The sequence below is a fragment of the Phoenix dactylifera genome, unplaced genomic scaffold, assembly GCF_009389715.1.
Source record: "Phoenix dactylifera cultivar Barhee BC4 unplaced genomic scaffold, palm_55x_up_171113_PBpolish2nd_filt_p 000153F, whole genome shotgun sequence".
Classification (NCBI taxonomy): domain Eukaryota; kingdom Viridiplantae; phylum Streptophyta; class Magnoliopsida; order Arecales; family Arecaceae; genus Phoenix; species Phoenix dactylifera.
In genome coordinates, this window is record NW_024067702.1 from 766,366 (window position 1) to 789,565 (window position 23,200).

At 39.3% G+C, this 23,200-nt stretch overlaps 1 protein-coding gene across 1 annotated transcript in view; it reads left to right on the forward strand.

Moving 5' to 3' along the window:
- Positions 1-23,200, forward strand: part of LOC103696124 (ATP-dependent RNA helicase DEAH12, chloroplastic-like) — a 36,540-nt gene that overhangs the window by 10,902 nt on the left and 2,438 nt on the right. Inside the window, exon 2 of the mRNA XM_039116992.1 lies at positions 14,621-17,762. Within this exon, the coding sequence (XP_038972920.1) occupies positions 14,621-17,762 (3,142 nt within the window). The remainder of the gene's footprint in view (positions 1-14,620; positions 17,763-23,200) is intronic.

The window sequence follows — 23,200 nt, forward strand, 5'->3', positions numbered from 1 at the left end:
ACAGGAGCAGGAACATGTGGGAGCCCATATGGAGATTCTGGAAGGTGACCACGATCCCTTAGACATGTCAGAAGGTGGTCTTGAGGATGAAACTGATGAAGAAGATGAAAACCCCTTTCATGATGCTGGACCCGTAAGTCATGTGGTACGAGGTGGATTGGAAAAGAGGTTAGCACATGCTCTTAATTTAAATAGTGGTAGAATCAAGATTGAAGTTGCTGATTTTCTAGGAAAGGTGCATGCAGAAGATTATGTAGATTGGAAAGCTAGCCTGAAGAATTACTTTGAATGGAAGCCAAAAGCAGAATAGGAAGGTACTGTTTGTTAATATTACATTGAAGGGCACTGCACTTCAATGGTTTCAATGGTGGAAGAGAGTCGAAGAGCAACATGCAAGATAAGGCAAGCCAAAAATACGCACTTGGGAATACATGAAAGCGAAGATGTGGAAGCCATTTTTGCTAGCTGATTATGCAATGGAATTGTATGAGAAATTTCACTTACTGAAGCAAAATATGTCAGTAGAGGAATACACTTCAGGATTCAATAACCCTTCTATTGGGGTTGGTATGAGACTAATAAACAAATGACTTCCCGCTACCTTGCTGGTCTAAATTAATCTGCTAGAGATGAGATGGCAGTGGCCTGTTTATTTAATTTTAAAGATGCTTGACAATATGCTTTAATGGCTGAAAAACGAATGTAGGGCTGATAGTAGCTTACAAAGTAATACTAATGCAATTTGAGGCTCTCAAAATGATCAAATAGCTTAGAGGACTGGTTGAGGTGTTGTCACAACCAACAAAGCAAGTGGAGGGAGCCTAGTAAATATTGATAGGAGTGGTAAGGGAAAGAAAGTGCTGCAATATGGAGCCCAAAATAGTTCTAAGTCTCATACTTTTAAAGTGGGCAACGGGTGACAAATGTGGTGTTTTGCTTGTGGTGAAATGAGACACAATTCTTATGCTTGTCTGCAACAAAAGGGTGATCCTAGCCGAGTTTGAAGAAGTAGAGGAGACTCCAGAACTTGTTTATGCTGAATATATCGATGAGAGCAAAGAAGTTGATGTCTATCCAGTTCAAGAGGAGTCTTTGGTGATTCGAAGGGTGATGACAAAGATGATTAGAGAAGAATGGGAAGATTGGCGGCGGCGTAGCATTTTTAGGACACTTGTTCTTTGTGGTGGCAAGGTGTGCGATCTAATCATCAACGGAGGAATCATGGAAATGTTATTTTAAAAGGCGCAGTGGAAAAGTTGAAATTTGTCTACTGAGAAGCATCCTCATCCCTATAAAATCAGGTGGCTTAAAAAGGAAAATGAGATATCAGTGACATGTCAATGCTTGGTCAAATTTACTATGGGTCGTGAATTGGATGATGAAGCTTAGTGGTATTATGCCATTGGATGCTTATCATATTCTTTTGGACAAACTGTGGTTATATGATCATGACATGGATCATCGTACTAAGCCTAATACTTATTCATTTTATAGAGGTCATAAGAAGTATACCTTGCATCCTCCTAAGCAAGGTACGTCGTTTCGGTATCGGGCCCCGTATCAGTGCCACATTGTCACTATGTCGGTATGCCTAGTACGGGGCTGGTTCGGCGTACCGAGTGTTTGGTACGTCCCCCATACCGTGTACCGGCACCGAATCTGTACAGTATGGTATATGCCCCATTACCGTCCGATTTGGTATGGTATGGCATACCATGCTCTTAAGGAAGAAGTTAAAGAAGAAGTTACTAGTTCTTATACAAGCAACTAGGTTAATGCATTTTTATCCGTTGAAAAATTTGAAGCTGAGAGTATATATGCTTTGGTTAGCAAACTGATAAAGGATGACAAATTGGAGAATCACATAGCATCCTGGTGAAATTCAGCAATTGTTAAAAGAGTTTGAAGAGCTGGTTAGCGATCATTTGCCACAGGATTTACTGCCCATGAGGAGCATCCAACTTGCCATTGATTTGGTTTCAGAAGCATCTTTACCAAATCTGCAGCTTATCAAATGTTGCCTATGCAATGAGCTGAGATGCAAAGATGGGTTGAGGAGTTACTTGCTAAAGGGTTGGTGCATGAAAGCAAAAGCCCATGTATGTGTCCAACCTTGCTTTTAAAAAGGATGGTTCTTTGAGGATGTGTGCGGACAGCCGTGCTATTAACAAAATCATTGTCAGATACCCATATCCCATTCCTGGTCTAGAAGATATGCTTGATTAGTTGGTTGGTTTAAGAGTATTTTCTAAGATTTACTTGAAAAGTGGTTATCACCAAATCAGATTGAGGAGTGCTGGTAAATGGAAGACTGCATTCAAAACACCGGATAGGTTCTACGAGTGGTTGGTGATGCCATTCGGTCTTTCTAATGCACCGAGAACATTTATGAGGGTTATGACCAAGGTATGCTGAACCGACCGGTTCACCAAGGTATACTGAACCGACCGGAACCGATTGGTTCAGCCTGTACCGAACCGGTGCCGACGGTCACCGGTACGGTACAGCGTATAAAAATGGTTCCGACCTAAACTGGATCGGAATTGATTGGTTCCGTACTTGTACCGGTGCGAATTGCGCCGGTACAAGCTGGTACCGGTGCGAACCGGGCCCGATTCGCACCGGTACAAGCACATTTTCCCCATGCGTGGGCACGCGGGGAAGAGCGCCCGCGCGTGGGCAGCGCGCCCCGCGCGTGGGGAAGAGTGCCCATGCCGCTGGAGCCCGCGTGGGCCTCTTAATGCTACTCTGTGGCATTTAACACGTCCGCGCGGACACGTGCGGACACGCGCGGACGTGGTGATTTTCTTTTGTGGGAATCGCGCGCGGCCGCACAAGCGGAGAACGCGCGCCCGCGCGCGATTTCCCGCGCAGGAACTGCGCCCGCATGCGATTCCCCAGCAGGTAATTGCGCCCACGCGGGGTTCCCGCGCGGGGCACCGTGCCCACGCGGGCTGCTAGCCTGCGTGGGCCATTTAATGCCACAGTGGCATTTGACGCGTCCGCGGACGCGTCGTTTTTTTTTTCACTTTTTTTTTATGTCCACGCGTGAGCGGCTCTGGTTCGGTACTGGTTCCAAGCCGGTATCGAACCAGAACCGTACGGGTGCCGGTGCTCACCGGTACGCCGGTACGGTCGATCCGGCGAACCTTGGTTATGACTAAGGTACTAAAATCTTTCTCGAAATCATTTGTCGTTGTTTATTTTGATGATATTTTAATTTATAGTCAAGCCAAGGAGGAGCATTTGATTCAGCTGCATGAAGTTTTGGAGGTACTCTGTACTGAGAATCTCTTTATAAACTTAGAAAAATGCTCGTACTTGTGCGATGAAGTTGTATTTCTGCAATTTATTGTTTCAGCAGATGGATTGAAACTAGACCCTAGTAAAGTACGTGCCAACAGTGTAGCCAACTCATCAATCAATTAAAGAAATTCGAAGTTTTCATAAGTTAGCCTTATTTTATAAGAGGTTCACAAAGAATTTCAGCTCTATTATGAGTTCTTTAACTAAATGCTTGAAGAAGAAATGTTTTGAGTGGTCAAATTCTGAACAAAGAGCTTTTGAACAGATCAAAACTTAGCTAACAAAAGCACCAGTTTTTGCACTACCAGATTTTAGAAGTTGTTTGTTGTGGAATGTGATGCATTGCATATGGGAAATGGGGTTGTTCTCGGCCAAGATGGAAGGATGGTGCCAAGGTTCGCTGTCTCAGTACCAAACTTGTTGCCGATACCATTACTGTTATTGTATTGGCATGTCCGGTACAGGGTTGGTTTTGCATATTGATACTCAATATGCTCCATGTACCGTATACCGGTTCGGTACTGGTACAGTATGGTTGGTATGAACCTGTACTGACCGGTATGGCAAACAATGGCCAGTGGCATTTTTGGGCAAAAAGTTATGTAATTCTAAACGACAGTATTCCACCTTTGACTTAGAGTTTTATGCTTTGATGCAGGCTATTCATCATTAGCAACATTATCCGGCTTATCTGGAATTTGTGGTTAAATCAAAGCATCAGGGATTGTGGTATTTGAATTCTAAGAAAACACTTAATGAACGTCAAACAAGGTGGAGTTCTTTTCTTGATGAGTTCATGTTTTCACTAAAATACAAAACTGGCGAGTTGAATATAGTGGCAGATGCGTTGAGCAGGTGATTTTTACTTCTAATGGTGATAAGTAACACCAATTATAGGCTTTGAAGAGATGAAACATCAATGCAAAACTGATCCATATTTTTGCCAAATTATAGATGAATTACATGATCTAGAAAATTCAGAAAAATTGTTGTGCACGTTGCATGATGGTTATCTTTTCAAGGGCAACAGTTATGCATTCTAGAGTGGTCTTTACATTAGCAGATAATCAAGGAACTTCATTGTAATGGCTTGGGAGGATATTTTGTCAAAGATAAGACATTGACAATGGTGGTTGATCGCTATTATTGGCCGAAAATGTATAAAGACATGGACAGACTGGTGCGAAGGTGTTCAGCTTGCCAATTTGGCTAGGGGAGATCCAAAAATATGGGTTGTACACTCCTTTACTTGAACCAGAAGTCCCATGGCTTCATTTAAGCGTGAATTTTGTCTTGGGACTTCCAAAGGCTGAAAAAGGAAATGACTCCATTTTTGTTGTGGTGGATCGATATTCAAAAATGTCACAATTTATTCCATGTTCTAAAACTGCTGATGTTGCGCATGTTGCTGAGTTATTTTTAAGAGAAGTGGTGAGGCTACATGGTGTTCCAACTTCCATTATGTCTGATAGGGATGTCAAGTTCGTGGCACTTTTGGAGAACCTTGAGGAAACTTGGGACTCAGCTAAAGTATTCGAGCACATGCCATCCACAAACATATGGCCAAATCAAAGCAATTGACTGTAGTTTGGGCAACATGTTGAGATATCTTGTTGAAAAAAATTTAAGAGCTATGACTTTGTTATACCCAAGCTGAATTTGCTTAGAATAATTTAGTTAATAAGACCATAAAGAAGACACCTTTTGAAGCAGCGTATGGGCTTAAATCACTTGTGCTTGATTTAGTGGCATTGCCACAAGAAGCTTGAGTAAGTGATGATGGAGAGGCTTTTGCAGAACATATTTGGCAGATCTATGAGGAGGTAAGAGCAGCTTTAAAAGCCAGCAATGAAGCTTATGTCTGCTACTAATCAACATTGACAGGTCAAGGACTTCGAAGAGGGTGATTTGGTACTTGTGCATCTGAGGCGAGAAAGGTGTCCAAAAGGTATTTATCAGAAACTTAAATCAAGGAAATTCGGTCTTTGTAAAGTGCTGAAGAAAATCAGTTCAAACCAAGGTATGCTGAATCGGTCGGAACCGACCGGTTCAGCCTGTACCGTATTGGTACCGGCCAGCATCGGTAAAGCCATAGAATTCAGTTCCGACTCCAAAGGAGGTCGGAACCGAACTTTGGGGTCGGAACCGAACGGCTTCTTGCTTGTACGGGTGCGAACCGGTGCGGTTCGCACCGGTACAAGACCGGTACCGGCACCGGGGAAGAAGAGGAAAGAAGAGGAAGAAAGAAAGAGGAAGAAGAAGAGAAAGGGGAGAAGAAGCCTACCTGTCACACCGGGCCTCAGGCCGATGAGGATCGCCGTCCCTTCTTTGCTCGCGGTAGAAGGGGAAAGAGAGGATAAGAGAGGAGGAGAGGGGAAGAAAGGAGAGGAAGAGAGTTCGGAAAGGAAAACGAAGAAGAGAAGGGGAAAAAAGAAGAAAAAAAGGGGCGTTCGCGCGCCAGGCAGCACACCGCGTGGGCGCCAGCGGGAAATCGCTCACGCCCGTGCGCGATTCAATGCGCAGGGAACCGCGCCCGCGTGCCTTTCCCCAAGCTCACGCGCGGCACCGCACGAGGCAGCGAGCCCAGGCAGCACCGCGCACGAGCACGAGCCCACGCGGCCTCGCGTGGGCATTTAATGCCACTCTGTGGCTAAAATGCGGACGCACGCGCATCCGCATTTTTTTTTCTGCGGTTGACTGGTTCGGTACCTATTCCAACCGGGACCGAACCGGTACCAGTCCCCACCGGTACGTCGGTTCGGTCGATTCCGCGTACCTTGGTTCAAATGCATATTTGATAGCGCTGTCACCCCTTTTATAAATCAGCCTAATCTTTAATGTTTATGATTTATATTCTTTTAGGGATTTGATGGGGAAGTGGCTACAATAGCAAATTAGGTTCATCAGCTGCCAACGATGCAACCAGAGGTTGTTGAAGACGTGTTGGATGTCAAGGAAGTGATGTCAAGGAGAGGCAACCAATATAGATGATTTTTGATGAAATGGTTGGGTAAGCCAGCTAGTGGAAGTACTTGGATTGCTGAAGAAGAGTTGAAGAAGGTTGATCCGGATATATATGCTGAAGCTGTCAAAGTTTTTTCATGAGAGTCGAATTCTTTTTTTTTTTTCAATTTGGGAGATCAATGCAGGAGCATCCAAGAAATTTGCTTAATTAGCTACTTTTGATTTGTTCTTTTGATTAGTTTTGTCTATGATCAGTAATTATGTCTCTAGTTATATTAAGTAGTCATGTGATTAGCATGTGACTTTTAATGAGTTTGGATAGCTAAGATTAGACGGGGTTATTTATCATCAAAGGTTGGGATTAGAGAGCCGATGTAACCCTAGTAACAATGTTTTAGGCCCTGTTGGAAGTAGAGCTGTATGAAGTAGAGCTTTTATTAAAAGCCGTTTGCTGTTTGGTAACTATATTTCTAAAGTGCTGTGGCACTTTAAGATGTGTTTGGTAAACAAACTGAGAAAGTACTTTTATGTGACAAAATGACCATAAAGGACATTACTAGTATTATACAACAGAGCATAATAAAATATAATATGTATTAATACATAAATATATGTATAGTATAATATTAATGTAATATAATATAATATTATTATAATATAGTACTATAACATTGTGTACTATAGGATAATAATTTGATATAATATTAAATTATTTAACATAACATATCAATGTATTATGATATAATGTAATGTAATATTATATTTGTAGTATAATACAATAATAAATGTATAAAATATTATAATTATTAGTGTAAATTAATTTTTTACCCTTCTGATGACTATTTATCTTTCAAACAAATTTGGTTTTATATTCAAAAAAAAAGTCAAACGATCCACATATGCCTTAACAGGAAAAGCGGAATTTCGGGATTCAGTCCCGTTCTCTGACCAATTAGCTACCTACCATCCAGAAGCGATGAAAGGAAGGAGAGAGATAGGAACAACCCTTTCCAAGGCAAGGGAGCCACCTTTTTGCTTACCGCCCGAACTTTCTTTCTTAGCTAGATGATAAAATTGGTTAAATAATTACTATATTTATTTTTATTTATTTATTTATTTAGATCAGATTATTTGCCACTCACTCATTATTTTTCTTTTTATTTATTTTATTTAGTTATTTATTTATTATTTTATTTTAGTGAAATATATTTATTTATTATCTTATTTATTTATTTATTCGTTCAGTCGTATGTATATTTATTTATGCATTTATTTTTTCCTTTTCTTTTCTTTTCTTTTTCTTTCTTTTTCTTTTTTTTCTTCTCTTTTTTTCTTTCCTTTTCTTTTTTTTCTTTTCTTTTTTCTTCTCTTCTTCTCCTTCCTTCCTCTCTTCCCTTATTTATTTATTTATTTTATTTAGTTATTTATTTATTATTTTATTTCATTAAAATATATTTATTTATTATCTTATTTATTTATTCATTTATTTATTTATATACATATTTATTTATGTATTTATTTATTTATCTTCTTTCCTTTTCTTTTTATTCTCTTTTTTTCTTTCCTTTTCTTTTTTTTTTTCTTTTTTTCTTTCCTTTTCTTTTTTTTTTCTTTTTTTCTTTCGTTTTCTTTTTTTTCTTTTCTTTTTCTTCTCTTCTTCTCTTTCCTTCCTCTCTTCCCTTCTTCTCCTTTCTTATCCTCCTACGAGGCCGGCGGCGCCGGAAGGGGGCTAGGCTACGGCGGCCATGGGAGGGGGCCTGGCTGTGGCCGCGGCGCTGCGAAGGCCCACGACCGGCCGCCATGGGGGCTTCGCTGCGGCTCGCCTCCCCAGTCCTGCGGCTGGGACGCCGTTGTCCCGCGGATGGTGGAGCGGCCACCCCACGACCGAGCCCGGCCGCTCCACAGGTCGGCCGCGCGCCACGGGTGGCGTCGCGACGGCCTACGGAGGGGTCGCCGGCCACGGGTGGTGGCCGGCGTGGTGACTCCCAAAACAAAAAAAGAAGAGAGGCGGCGGCGTTGAGAGGAAGAAGATAGAGAGGGAGAGGGAGGGGGATGGGTGAGAGAGGAAGAGGCGGATGGATGAGAGTTTTGGGAGAAAAAAGAGATTTAAATGGGGGTATTTTGGTCAAAAAAATAGCTTTCGACAAAGCTGAAAACAACATTTTCGGAAAGCTCCAAAATGGAGCTTCTCCCAAAAAGTTGTTTTCAACTTTCTGAGAAAGCTGAAACAGCTTTTCGAAAGTTTTACCAAACACCCTTTTTCATCCAAAAATACTTTTAGACTCAAATTAAGTAGCCATCTTATTCTTGTTTCAAAAGTTAGTGATTTACAAACCTTGAAAAGTAAAATCCATTGTACTTGTTCCTATTTCGATCTTGCTGAATTATAGCCTCTATTTGTTGTCTATTCTCTGTTTTGTTTTTACTTCCAGCACTACGTCACTTCCCTTATAAGAAAGTTTACTTACAAACTTGGAAATTCCAACATTTACAATATTATACTTTCAATGATACGGAGAAAATAAAAAAAGAACCATGTTTTTTGTTGTTGCTTCAATGCATGGTTTCAAGAAGAACCGGATGGTATGAATAGTACTGCACCATTCCGACAAGTTTGCAACACTAGTACCTAGTGTGTCGGTACCCATTACCATAGTTCCAACAAAAAAATTGGTATGAGATCTGGTATTAATATTTGAAACTTTGCTTCATTGATTATTAGAATCCAAAGAAAAACATTGAGTCCTCTTTCTTTGGAAGGTTTCTTTCTATGTTTTACCACTAACTCTAAAAGGATTATATAAAAACCAGGTGAGCTACAAAGCTAAGTGAGGAGCAACCATAGACAAATTTTAAGTGTCCAGTGAAAACAAATTGCTTTTTAAACAAAACATGCAGTAAAATTTCCACTAGAAAATTTTAAGTGCCCATTTGAGAATGAAGTCTCCAAAACAAGGTTTTCAGCTAGCCCATTTGCAGCACATAAGGCTCAAATGGTTCACAAAATGTCATAAATTAATTAATTGTCCAAAACCTAAAGCAAAGGTTCGTTGCAAACACTTTTATTATGAAAACACTGAAAACCAAAAGCTTCTAATAAGGATATACTATCAAATGATCAAAACATTTTAAAATTAAACTTTGTTTTTTCACATAATTTCATATTCTCTCAAAAGGTTCACTTATGCTCTAGATGCTACTCATATCCTTATTGTGCTCATCAATAATTCTAATAAAATGACACCACTTATTATCCTTGTTGCTAGTGCAAATGGGACCACTCATTATCCTCAAAGTCCATTTGGCCAAGGTTCTGCATATACCACCTCGCCAAAGGTTCCACATAAATAATTGGAGTGAGGCAACTTAAATACTAGCTGGTTTGGGGTCCACATAGATCCTCGTTAGTAATCTACATAAGGCCATAAATACTTCTCAAACAGATGTTCCTCATTGAAATTCTACTGGTCGTTCTCTAGACCATCCTATCCGTGGTCTTCCTAGTGGGGATCGGTAACGCCAGGACTCTCTCGGCCAACTGCTCTCCAAAGGCGCACCGGATGAAGTCCTCATTCCATCTTCTCTCCTCTGGGATGAACAGATCACAGACTTTGCACCCGACCAAACTTGCCGGGTCGATCATGGTAGGCTACAGGCCGAGTGGTTGCTCTATCAACCATTTGTCATCCATCACATCCATGATCTGCCCATCACCAATAGCCCATCTGATCGAAGGGAGTAGCGTAGGGGCGCGGGCATATATCTCCCTCTAAATGAAGGAGCTATGACACCTGATATGGAATTCGGGCACAGCGGAAAGAGCCCTATATTTGGCCCTCATCAGGGTGCACCATAGACTCTCAAGTTCCAAAAGGTACCTGGCAGTATGTAGTAGAGCCCCATATTTAACAGTGTGATGATTTGTCATTTTTGATTTTATAATGATCCTATTCTTTATGTTGTGTTGTTAAGGGTTTTGGAAGATCACCCTTGTTCTCTAATGCTTAATCATTTAAATAAAATTTTCTCCTTCTCAGATGGAAAGATCCACTCTAATAGAAATTGCATTCTTTTAGGTGGGGGCAAACTTAGGTTACTAGTGGAAGAAAATTCTGAAAATATCATTGTTTTCTTACTTAACAAAAATTCAAATGTTCCACAATGAACAATCACTAAAAGCTCTATAGAGAAAAGACACTCCTTTTTGAACTAACTTATAGAAGATACCAGTAAATACATGATCGAAAGTCAAAGCATGGTTCACCATACTGGCCTGAACTGGGTGGCACAAGACGTATCCTACTGTACCGGTTTGGTACTGGTATGCGGCATGGAAGGCGTACTGATAATTGGTGCTAGTGTGGCACTGGTACAGGGTCTGGTACCGAGACGATGAACCTTGAGTCAGAATATATATAAGTTCGATGCGCGACAATTCAAAAACTCAAATAGTTTCAATATCTTCAACTAGAAATCAGAAATAATGTTCAAAACTGGCTAAGTCCAGGTTTCTTATATAACAACTGGCAAGGATTTGACAAGTATCTATAAGGGTCAAAAAAAAAAAAAATAACCTTAAAACTTGATACCAAATACAAAGCCTAGCTTTCAAATATTAACTTTAAAATGGCCATAAGGTTTAGAACTTCAAAATGATCTGTAACTTGATATTGAAAATAAACTTTTAGGAAGATGAAAGAACTTTTCAAGACACATGAAAGGATCACTTATGATGGAAACCTTGTATTTTTGGAGGACTTAAGCTATAAGAAACTTAAGAATAAAAGAAAGATCTTAGAAAGTTAAATTCTAATGGAGAAGTGACCTACCTCTAAGCTAAAGAAATCAGCAAATCCTTGCCCAAATTCCCTTCTCCTCCTCCTCCTCCTCCTCTATAAAGGTTTATAAACTCTTTTCTTGCTCCCTAGGTAGCCTTCCTTAGCCTATTTATAAGCAAGGAAGTATGGTTCAAGTAGGTGGGGCCCACTGTTCTCCTTAGGTCGGCCAGCTGGTTAGGTCGGTTACCTTAGTTGAGTAGGTTGCTTGATTGGATATTCTAAGTCCATGTTTTTTGCAGTCAGACTACTACAAAAGATAGGCAAACTAGACAAACAGGCAGATATGTTTTTTTTTTTTGATTTTTATAATTTTCATTTACTTAAGACATTAGATGTAAATAAGGATGGAGTCCTCATTTGAATTCAGTTAAAAGTTCAATTTCTCTATAATAAAAACTTGACTTCTCAACTATGGTTTGAATTTTGAAATCTAGTTTTATTGGCACCGAATCAAAATTTCAACTTTTAAATGCGGTGTGCCGGTGTTATTTGTGATTCTTTTTTTTTAAACATGCAATGCACATGTCAATATGCTAGTCATTGGTGATTTTTTTTGAAGATTATTAGTCTTGCTAGAGTGTGATTTTGGTAAGCAGTGCACTGGTATAGCTGTTTAATAGTTTATGTTACTTGTGCATGAAAGTTCAGTTCTGATTTCATCTCAAAGCAAGTTGATAAAGATAGTCATATACTGCTAGTAGGATCATACCATGGGGTGAAAGGAGTGCAAATGTGGTGTCAATGTGCCAAGTTTTATGTTGTTTTCTCCTCTTATCTTTTGGGGGTTGTCAAGGTCTTTAGTAACTTCTGCGAAATGTATCTTGTACCAAATTTTTGAGGTAGATGGCCCATTCACTAATTGAAACGGAGAATTGTGGATAGCTAGTACACAATTCCCACACCGTAGGAAGGAGTGAAAGGGGCCAAACCATATAACTTAGGCCTTATTTGGGAAAGCTGTTGGCGGTAGAGCTTTTAGAAGTAGAGCTTTTATAAAAAGCTGTTTACTGTTTGGTAACTACATTTCTAAAGTGCTGTAGAACTTTAATATGTGTTTGGTAAACAAATTGAGAAAGTACTTTTGGTATAACAAAATGACCATGAAGGACATTACATAGTATTATACAATAGAGCATAATAAAATATAATGTATTAATACATAAATATATATTATAGTATAATATTAATATAATGTAATATAATATTATTATAATATAGTAATATAATATTGTATACTATGGCATAATAATTTAATATAATATGAAATTATTTAACATAACATATCAATGTATTATGATAAAATTTAATATAATATTATATTTATAGTATAATACAATAATAAAGGTATAAAATATTATAATTATTAGCGTAAATTAATTTTCATTCTCTCGATGGTTGTGGGATAATATAACATAATATTAAATTATTTAACATTAGCATATTAATGTATTATGATATAATATAATATAATATTATATTTATAGTATAATCAATAATAAAGGTATAAAATATTATAATTATATCATATAATATGTTTTGTGTAATTATTCTATTTTATTATGGGTATTTTGGTCCAGAAAGAAAAAATATTATAACTCAAAATAACTTTCTGACAATTCCTAAAAGTGCTTTTTTGGAGAAGCTCTAAAATGGAATTTCTCCCAAAAAGCTATTTTAGCTTTCTGAAAAAGCTAAAACAACTTTCCAAAAATTTTACCAAACACTCCTATTTTATCTAAAAGTGTTTTTGGAGGGCCAGAATGTATTTTTTGGCCCTCAAAAAGCTCCCCCAAACATGGCTTTAGTGGTTAGAATAGTTCTACCACTTCTTTGTCTAATTTTTGAGGGACTAGTCTTTAAAACTGGACATTTTCCATTTTGATGTTTGTCTTATTACAAGTTCTTGTTGTTGTTTGTGTTTTCAGGGGGAAAAAGAAATAATTAGATTTGCTTACTTCTTTGACTCCTAGGAGATGATTTTTAGGACTGATATGAATGGTTTAGCAAAAAGCAGGGAGGGCGGTGAGGTGGTCAGTTATAGTTTCTTCAAAAATAAAGGAAGGCAGCTATTCCTCTACAATAGTATCCAGTTCAATTAAAATATATTACAACTTGAGCTAAGAATTAATACCAGATTGTGGAATTGTTCCCTCTAGCAGAACAATAGAAAATAAATGTTATGGTAGAAGGATTGATTTCGTAGTATGTGTGACAAATTCTTGGTCCAATTGAACTAGACGTAAATCTAGAGAGAAAGTGCAAAGAGTTGCCATGTTTCTAATCAAATCTGTCCCCTCCTCCAAACTATTTAAATCAGTGCTGAGGGTAATCTCCCTTAAGTCCTAGAGGAAAGGGCTTTATACACACATACATATCATATATATGTGTGCATGTGTGCGTGCATGAAAGCATGCACACAATAAAGGACAAGTAGATACATTAATACAACTTAGGACACCAAGGGAAAGACAGTGAGAAAAGGAGCAGTTGACTAGCTGTTATGGCCGTTATCGTGAAAATAGGGATAGAAGCCGTATTACAAATCATCCTCCCTCTGGTTTTGCTCCTTGTGTTTATGGTAAGTTGTGTTGCCTATATATTTAGCCTTACAGTCCTCTTTTCCAGCCAGTAGATGGTCCTGTCACTTGAAATTTGGCATCAATAAGTTTATTTTCCACTTCTTGAAAATAGGACTAAACTAAAATACCATTTTTGACCTTCTAACATTGAAGATTAAATCATTAAACTATAAACTTGCAAATTTTTACTAAAAGCTAAATAAAAAGAGAAATCGAGATACAATCCCCCCATCAACCCCAACCATTCACTGGCACACACAAGAAAAACAGGAAGTGGGCCTAATACTTGGTGCATTGACATCGATTCGCCATCCTAATTGAGTAATCTTGTACTATGATAGAGATTTTTTGAGTACTCATTATCAAGGTACTCCGAACCGGTACCGAGAGACGTACCGGTGGCCTACCAGACCAGTTCATCGTTCTTCGTACCATTTCGGTACTGGACAAGCGAGTCGCCGACTTCACTTAAAAAACCCCAATTTTTTTTCCGCGGCCGCGTTCCTTGTTTCAGAAGTTCGAAACAGGGAACGTAGTCGCGGCCTCCACTGCCCCCCGCGGCCTCCGTCGGCCCCCCGAGGCCCTCCGATGGCGGCGGAGGCCTCTCCTTCTCCCTCCCTCCCCCGTTCGCTCTCTCCTTCTCTTCTTTTTTCCGGCTCTGGCTGGGTTTTGTCGGTATGGGCTGTGTACCATTTTCCACGGCTGAACCGTACTGGTCAGGGCTCAGACCGGTACGGTAGGTGCTGAACCGGCTGGTACAAGCTGGTTCAGCATACTATGCTCATTATCCAAAAATCAATTTTAAGATTGTGTCCCCTTTTATAATCATAGGTAATGATCTTCATTGGGTGATCTTGTACTATGATAGAGAGTTTCTGAGTACTCATCATCCAAAAGTCAATTTTAAGATTTTGTCCGCTTTTATAATCACAGGTAATGATCTTGATTGGGGAGACTGGTTCTGGAAAGAGTACACAATTGGTCCAATATCTTGCTGATTCAGGGCTAGTCACTGATGGATCAATTGTGTGTACTCAACCACGTAAAATTGCTGCCATATCTTTAGCACAAAGGGTTGCAGAGGAAAGTTATGGATGCTATGCTGAGAATTATGTGGTTTCTTATCCCGCCTACTCATCATCCCAGGTGTTCAATTCTAAGGTGATGTTTATGACAGACCATTGTCTTCTGCAACACTGTATGAATGGGACCAGTCTGGCTGGTATTTCATATATCATCATAGATGAAGCTCATGAAAGAAGCTTGAATACTGATCTGTTGTTGGCATTGATAAAGAGAAATCTACTTGAGAGGTATGATCTAAGGCTTATAATAATGTCTGCTACAGCTGATGCTAGCAAACTTTCAGATTACTTCTGTGGTTGCAGCACCTTTTATGTACTGGGAAGAAACTTCCCTGTTGAAGTCAAATATGTTCCTGATATATCTGCTAATGCTTCTTATGCTTCCATTACAAAACATTATTCTGGTAATTATTCTTCATATCTTTCTGATGTGGTTAAGATGGTGAATGTGATTCACAAGACAGAGGACAACGGTGCTATTCTTGCATTCTTGACTTCACAGATCGAAGTAGAATGGGCTTGTGAAAAGTTTGATGACCCCTCTGCAATTGTTTTGCCAATGCACGGAAAACTTTCTTGTGAAGAACAAAATCGTGTTTTCCAAAGTTACCCTGGAAAAAGGAAAATTGTATTTTCCACTAATGTAGCAGAGACTTCACTTACTATTCAAGACATCAAGTACGTTGTTGATTCTGGAATGGTCAAAGAGAGCAAGTTTGATCCTAGCAGCGGTATGAATGTGCTTAAGGTTTGCAGGATCAGCCAAAGTTCTGCAAATCAACGAGCTGGTCGAGCAGGTAGAACAGCACCTGGCAAGTGCTACAGGCTTTACTCAGAGCATGATTTCCAATCAATGCAAATGCATCAGGAGCCTGAAATTCGTAAAGTTCATCTTGGAATTGCTTGCTTGAGGATTCTTGCATTAGGTGTAAAGAATGTACAGGACTTCGAGTTTATTGATGCCCCAAGTCCAAAGGCAGTTGAGATAGCAACTCAGAGTCTAATCCAATTAGGTGCCATAATTAGTTATGAGGATGCATTTGAATTAACTGAGACTGGACACTGCTTGACCAAATTGGGTATTGAACCACGGCTTGGAAAAATTATTCTTGATTGCATTAGTTGTGGCTTGATCAAAGAAGGCTTGGTTCTTGCTGCTGTAATGACAAATGCTAGCAGCATATTTTGCAGAGTTGGTAGTCATGAGCAGAAACATAAAGCAGACTGCCTGAAGGTGCCATTCTGCCATCATGATGGGGACCTTTTCACTCTGCTTTCTGTTTACAAGGAATGGGAAGATGAAAATGAAAGTAAAAGCAAATGGTGTTGGCAGAACAGCATCAATGCTAAGTCAATGAGAAGATGTCAGGATACTATGCAGGAACTGGAAAACTGCCTTAGACATGAACTCAAAATTGTCATTCCAAAGTACTGGTTATGGAACCCACATAAACCTAGCAAGCATGACAAGTCATTGAAGAAGGTTATACTTGCATCCCTTGCTGAAAATACAGCAATGTATTCTGGATGTGATCAACTAGGTTACAAAGTGGCTTTAACAGGTCAAAATCTGCCCCTGCATCCTTCATGTTCATTAATAGTATATGGCCACAAGCCAAGCTGGGTAGTTTTTGGTGAAATTTTGTCGATATCCGATCAATATTTGTTTTGTGTGACTGCTGTTGACTATGATTGCTTGTACAAGATTGAGCCTCCATTATTTGACGTCTTGCAGTTGGAGAGCCAGAAAATGCATATGAATGTGGTTACTGGAGTTGGTGTTAATCTTCTTAGAAGGCTATGTGGCAAATCCAATAATAACTTACGGTGCCTAGTTTCATGTGTTCAAGAAGTTTGCAAGGACAAAAATATCTGTATTGATGTTGACTTCAACAAAAGAGAGATTCAGTTATTTGCCCCAGAAAACAATATGGGAAAAGTTTGTTCTATTGTTAATGATGCCTTGGAGTTGGAAAGACGCTGGTTAAGGGATGAATGCATTGAGAAATGCTTGTATCATGGAAATCTTGGTGTTTCTCCTTTTGCACTGTTTGGTTCAGGTGCTGAAATTAAGCATCTAGAACTTCAAAAGAGATACCTAACTGTACAGATATCCCATCCAAGTGCACATACTCTAGATGACAAGGAACTTCTCATGATGGTTGATAAACATGGCTATGGAATAGCTAATTTTCATAAGCATGCAGGGAGTGGACAAGGGGGATCGGACTTAAACAAATGGGGCAAGGTAACCTTTCTGAGTCCTGAGGCTGCAGAAGATGCTGTAGCCAGACTAAATGATGTAGAATTTCATGGTTCCTTATTGAAAGTTCTTCCTTTGAGGGCAGGAGATCATACTGTGTTACCATTTCCTTTAGTAAGAGCCAAAATTTGTTGGCCACGTAGACCTAGCAAGGGAGCAGCGCTGATTGCATGTGCAAAAGAGGATGCTGAATTTATAGTTAAAGACTGCTCTGCATTGCTCATTGGTGAAAGGTATGTTAATTGTGAAGTCAGTGTAAAATCCAAGGATTGTGTTTTTGTGACAGGAATTCAAAAAGACATTACAGAACCAGAAATATATGATGCATTTATAGGAGCAACAGAGAGGAGAATCCTTGGTGTTCGTTTGTTGAGAGGAGAAGCCATGAATAACCTCCCACCGTCTACTTATGCAGAATTTCTTGTTAGAGAAATTGCTCCTTTCGTGCCAAGCAAGAATTCAAGTAACAGTTTCTGGGTCGAAGTCTTTGACTACGAACCAAGAGATTGGATGGTGAAAGCTTTAATTACATTTGATGGCAATCTACATTTGGAAGCAGCAAATGCTTTGAATTACATCCAAGGGAGAGTGCTTCCTTGCTGTCTACCATGGCAAAAGATACAGTGCCAGCATATGTTTTACAGCTCTGTATCTTGCCCTCCTCGTGTTTATTTTGTTCTTAAGAAGCAAATGGATCAACTACTTCAAAGGTTTAAGAATCAGAAAGGTATATGGGTTTTAACCATTTATCAAATTTATTTATCTTCATTCACTTTTATTTGTGCTGCATAAATTATTCTTGGTTTATTAATTTAGTTCACCTTGTACTTATCTTTGCTGAAAATCATGCCTGTTGATCTAGTTGATTTCAAATGTCTCTATTTTTGATCTGTTGATATACATATTTATCTGCATTACTCAGTAGATGAATTACTCAATTATAAGAACTGGAGCACGAATGTGGGATTTAGAGCACTACTGGAGAAATTGCAAAATAGATCAATTAAATAATGTGTTCATGTTTGAAGAGAAATGGACCAATTTATGGGAGAAGTCCAATGGGATTATTTATATGTTACACATCTCTTATTAGCATGACATGAGTTGGGTTCACAAAAGTAATATTTAAATGTCTTTCTTGGGCCCCAGGTGGTGATGAGTATCGGATTAATTAGTTAATTATTAAAATAGGAACCTTCTAATTGAGATATGTTATCTCGGTATCGGGCCCCATACTCGTGCCACACTATCACTGTGTTAATGTGGTACAGTACGGGCCAATTCGACATACTGAGTGTCAATACACCTTCCGTATTGTGTATCGATACTGAATCGATGTGGTACGGTATATGCCGAAACTAAACTAGTACGGTATGGTATGTACCACCTGGTTCGGTACAATACGGCGAGTCTTGCTCCTAATAGCACATATATATGCTGGAAGAGGTCTAAAGTAGCCACCAAGGTGGTAGCCCAGTTGGAACGGAGCGTTTGCTTCCAACCAAGTGCTTCCAGGTTCGAAACGCACGGGCGTCGATTAAATTTAGGGACCGGATGCCCCACGCCTGGACACGGGGTCTGGAAGCGCTACTGGTCGGCTGGTAGCCTGGGTGGTGCCAGGTGTGACGTACTCACACGGAGGGTCGGGTCGGATAACTGAACTGGCCCACAGGTGGGGAGGGTATGAGTAAAACCGGCCGGGGTGCCCAACACACGGTCATTTCTACCCGCATCGAACATTCTCCTGGCGGGGTGGGGGCCCAGTGGGGGCTGCTACGCGGGGGTGAGCTTGTCTCTTCCTCCCCTCTTCCCCTTTTTATTAGCAAAAAAAAAAAAAAAAAAAAAAAGAGGTCTAAAGTCGTTTCTATGTTGAGGACCTGTACTTGCACTTGCTAATTTGATTGTCTACACTCAAGTTTAGAGCCAGGTTGTAATATTCATAGAACATATAAACGCTACTTGTCAATAGCTTCTTAAATATGTAGGGGATGGTTTCTTTAGGAAGTTTTTCTCGTAACTTGGCAGGCTGGCATGATCAAGTTTACTAGGTCTAATTGTTAGTGTTGATTGAGCTTGAGAGCATAACATTTAAATGAAAAGTTGAAGGAGATGATTACATCTATTCTTATCTTTTTATTTTCTTTCTGTGCTTAGTTTCCTCTTTGTTTCTTTTTTGTCTGTTTTCTCTAATCGTAAGAAATCCCTTGAGGCCTCTTGACAGGAGTGCAGAAATCATGCAAGTTTTCATAACGAATTATTCAAATCCCTAGATGATTTGCTTGTATAATGTCAGATGAATAAATGGGTTTGGATATCTTTAGTATAAGAATGAAGTCAGATATTTATAGTTGAAGAAACAATGAAGGGGAAAATGGAGATGGGTTCTAAGGGACTATCCTAGCTTGCTTTTAGTTGTGCAATGCGAGATGAAATTGGATGAGACATGTTACAGAAAGCTCACAGGGATCAAGAGTGGAGAGGTTGGAAAACTTTGATTTCTCCTCTTCTTCCTTCTTTCTTCTTTTTTTTTTCCTTTTGTGGGGTGGGGAGGGGGGTGCTGGGCTTGAGGTCACTGTCTCTGTTAATATGCTTGCTAACATGAGCTGGTCATTTTGTTGAAACTAAGCTCAAAATTCTAAAAAAATATAAAACTAGTTGCATAGCCTAAAATCATGGTGCTATTGTCAACCTTTTTAACATTCGCTCTATGAACTTTTGTTATATCAGAAAACAAAGCAAAACAAAAAGAATATTGGAGTGGGAAGGGGTATATGCAAAATGCATGTAGAAAAGAATATGTCTTAAAAGAAGTAAGCTTGCCCTCGAAAGGTGTCTACAACAGCATGAGAGAAGAGTTTATGCAGGAAAAGTGGAAGAGAAGACAACTGAGTTGTGATGAAACGTTGTAATATATACTTAAGAAGTATGTTGCATAAATATATTTGGTGGAGATACTCCTTGGTTAAAATTCAATTTATACTTTTAAAGCACTGAAGATAGTTTTATCATTCAGCTTGTTAGATGTCATCTGAGCTGTAAACATGCCAACTAGGCTGGGAATACCAGGACACTTTTATCACCATTTGCCTGATGCAAGAGACCTTTAATTAGTAACAATAGGTAATGTATCAAAGATTTGTTTCTGTAGCATGTAGAACGTGTTTGGGAGATGATCAAGCTGATGATCTCTGTTATGGCCTTACAAGTTTGCATTTTTGCTGAGGCACATGAATCTTCAATCCAAGAACATATGCTCTTTAACTTCTTTGCTGCATGCACTTAAACTGATTTTTGGAACCCAGAGAATCATGACAGGAATATAACCTGATTCCTGTATCCTAACAGACAAGGACATGTAAGCAAATTGAGTTATGCAGCGTAGGGAACCTAGCTGCTTCTAGAATCCCCATTCAATTGTGTTTGAAGGTTTCATGGTCAATGGATCACACAAAGATTAGCAAATTAGCCGTTTCTTTACTCATTTATCAAAAAAGAGGCCAATGGCATGCGCATCACACTGGTGTGAGTGATGATGAGTTTACACCGTTGAAAAAAATAAGTTTGATTACCCATAAGATAAGTGGCTTGCAGAAAATGAACAAAAAGGGAAAGGATAGGGAATGATCTTCGATGGAGAAAATGAAATTTTGATATCCCAACCTTGATATTTGAAGGTTCTCAAAGTTATACATCTGCATCATATTAATAAAACACAGTTGATAGTCATCTAATATTAACTTGTAAGCATGTTCCGCTGTTTTTCAATTTGGCTCTTCAGTTTATAAATTTGTGCCTTTGAGCTAAATGAGCTTCCTACATCACACCTTACCTTCCCTTGTTGTCTAGACTCTTTCCAATCCTCAGAGAAACCTTAAAAAGTTGCACCTCTGTTGCATGAGTTTAAGCTGCATAACCAGTAGGCAAGTCTTACTACTTACCAAAGACCTTCTATATTTCATGGCAGGTTCTTTCTAGCCCAGTGTTGCTTTCCATATTTGAAGGGTACTTCAGGTTGAGAGTCATTTCTAAATGTTCTCATGCTTCAATAATATAGTTGATTAGAACTTACTTCCTCTATATTGGTGGGACTTGGACTATTAGTTTGGTGCAGATTAAGGTTTATTCGTAATGTTTCTACTTTCCGTTATGTTGATGAATTTTTGTGCCTGGTTTCTTTTATTTCTGATTGCTCCTTTATGACTTGGAATTGTCATGGAAAAGTAAGATGAAATTTTGATTATTTTCAAATCTTTCATGTGATTGGATGCAACATGGTGTACATTGTCTCTTAGAAATGACCATAGGAGGTCCAGTAGCTGATGAAGAAGCATTTTGCTAATTATAGAGTAGCGAAGAAGAGGGTTGCCAAAAAGGTGGAGATGGACCACCGAGCGATAGAGCCACCTTATCACTCTAGAGAGTCAGAAAAAGTATCTACTCTAAATGACAATAAGGCATAGATCCAAGCGAGCCTGGATGATCAGTGGCAGCAGGATAAGGTGGCTAGGTATAGGACTCAATTTGGGCCCTCACACTATGAGTCGGGCTCCAGCTTTACGAGCAATAGGGTGGATCTAGAGTTCAAAAGAACTTCCTCAATTAGGGAGGCCGACAGTAGAGGCGGTGGTTGTATTGCATCTATGCTGGAAAGAAGTCCTTCAGGAAGATTCCATCAGGAGCCACCATCCATGATTTAGATCAACATTCTTGTTTCCAGCAAAGATTCGAAGTAGCAGAGGATTGATAATGCTAAAGAAAGATAAGAAGGATATATGGCGAACTATTGAATTCTGGTTCCATTTCAACCACATTCCAGCGAATGCGGCAGACAATACGTACTATAGGTCTGTCATTTTCTCCATATCGGCTGCTGGTCTTGGTGTAGATCCTGCATGACTGAAGGAAACTTACGATGAGTTTCTTAACAACAATAAGAAACTAAAGAAGTGGATTGCCTTATCCAAGTGGCCCACATATAGACTGACGATAATTTGTGATGGTTGGACCGATCCTACCAGGTGTAGCATCAACTTCTTGACATATTATGATACGAAGACTTTCTTCCATAAGTTTGTTGATGCTTCCGATCAAGTGCACGACGTCATGTATATTCTCAGATTGATGAAGGAGGTGATTTATCAAGTAGGAAAGCAGAATGTCGTATAGGTCATCATTGATAATGGATCACAATATAAGGCCGCTGAGAAGATCTTGATTGAGCGGCGGTCACATATTTTCTATACCTCATATGCTGCACATTGTATCAATCTCATGATGATGAACATTGCGAAGATTCGTAGAATGTAACAGACAGTGAAAACAACCCAAACCATCACTAGATATTTATAACTATACATGGGTCCTATCATTGATAAGGAGGTATACGGAGGGAGAGATCTTGAGACCTGGTATGATGGTTTGCTACCAACTATTACACTTGATAGCCTTTTTGAGAAAAAGTAGCCTGATGTTTGTCAGTTCCAAGTGGCAGAAAAGTAGATTTATGAGGGTCGACATTGAGAGGAGCAAGGTCTGCCGAACCGGTACTAGAACCCATATCAGTCGGCGGTCGGTACGAGTCGGTATTGGTTCGATACCATATCGTGTGTCGATACGAGCTTCTCGAAGTCATTCAGGAGGACACAATCTAGCTGTAGATGACCTCGCATATAGAGTAGAAATTATAGATTTATCAGGTTCTGAGTCGTATACTAGATCCTACTATCCACGGTCATAGGCAGCCTATGACCTATACTGATACAAATTGATATAGTGCGTCTGAGGCATTATCTTCTGGCTGCTACTACCTTACGCAACCTAAAGCATCTTATGGGTCAGATTTTCCTGTCGGAATATTCGGATGGATCCCTCCACAGCCGTATTATCAGCCTGAGGATACCCTTTAAAGTCAGAGCTTCAGCGAAAGATCTGAAAGTATTATTTGGAGCGCGTTCCTTATAAGATGAGTATACATAACTATAACACCGCTTGGTTAGAGGGGTAGGCTGATGTGATTCCTGACTATGCTAATGATCCGAAAATCTATGAGAGACATCGTTACTCAACGAAATTTTAGATATCGGCATATATGTTATATTTTTAAATATATATAATTGATTGTATTATTTTATATTTCTATCTCATTAGTTAGTTTTAGATATTTCA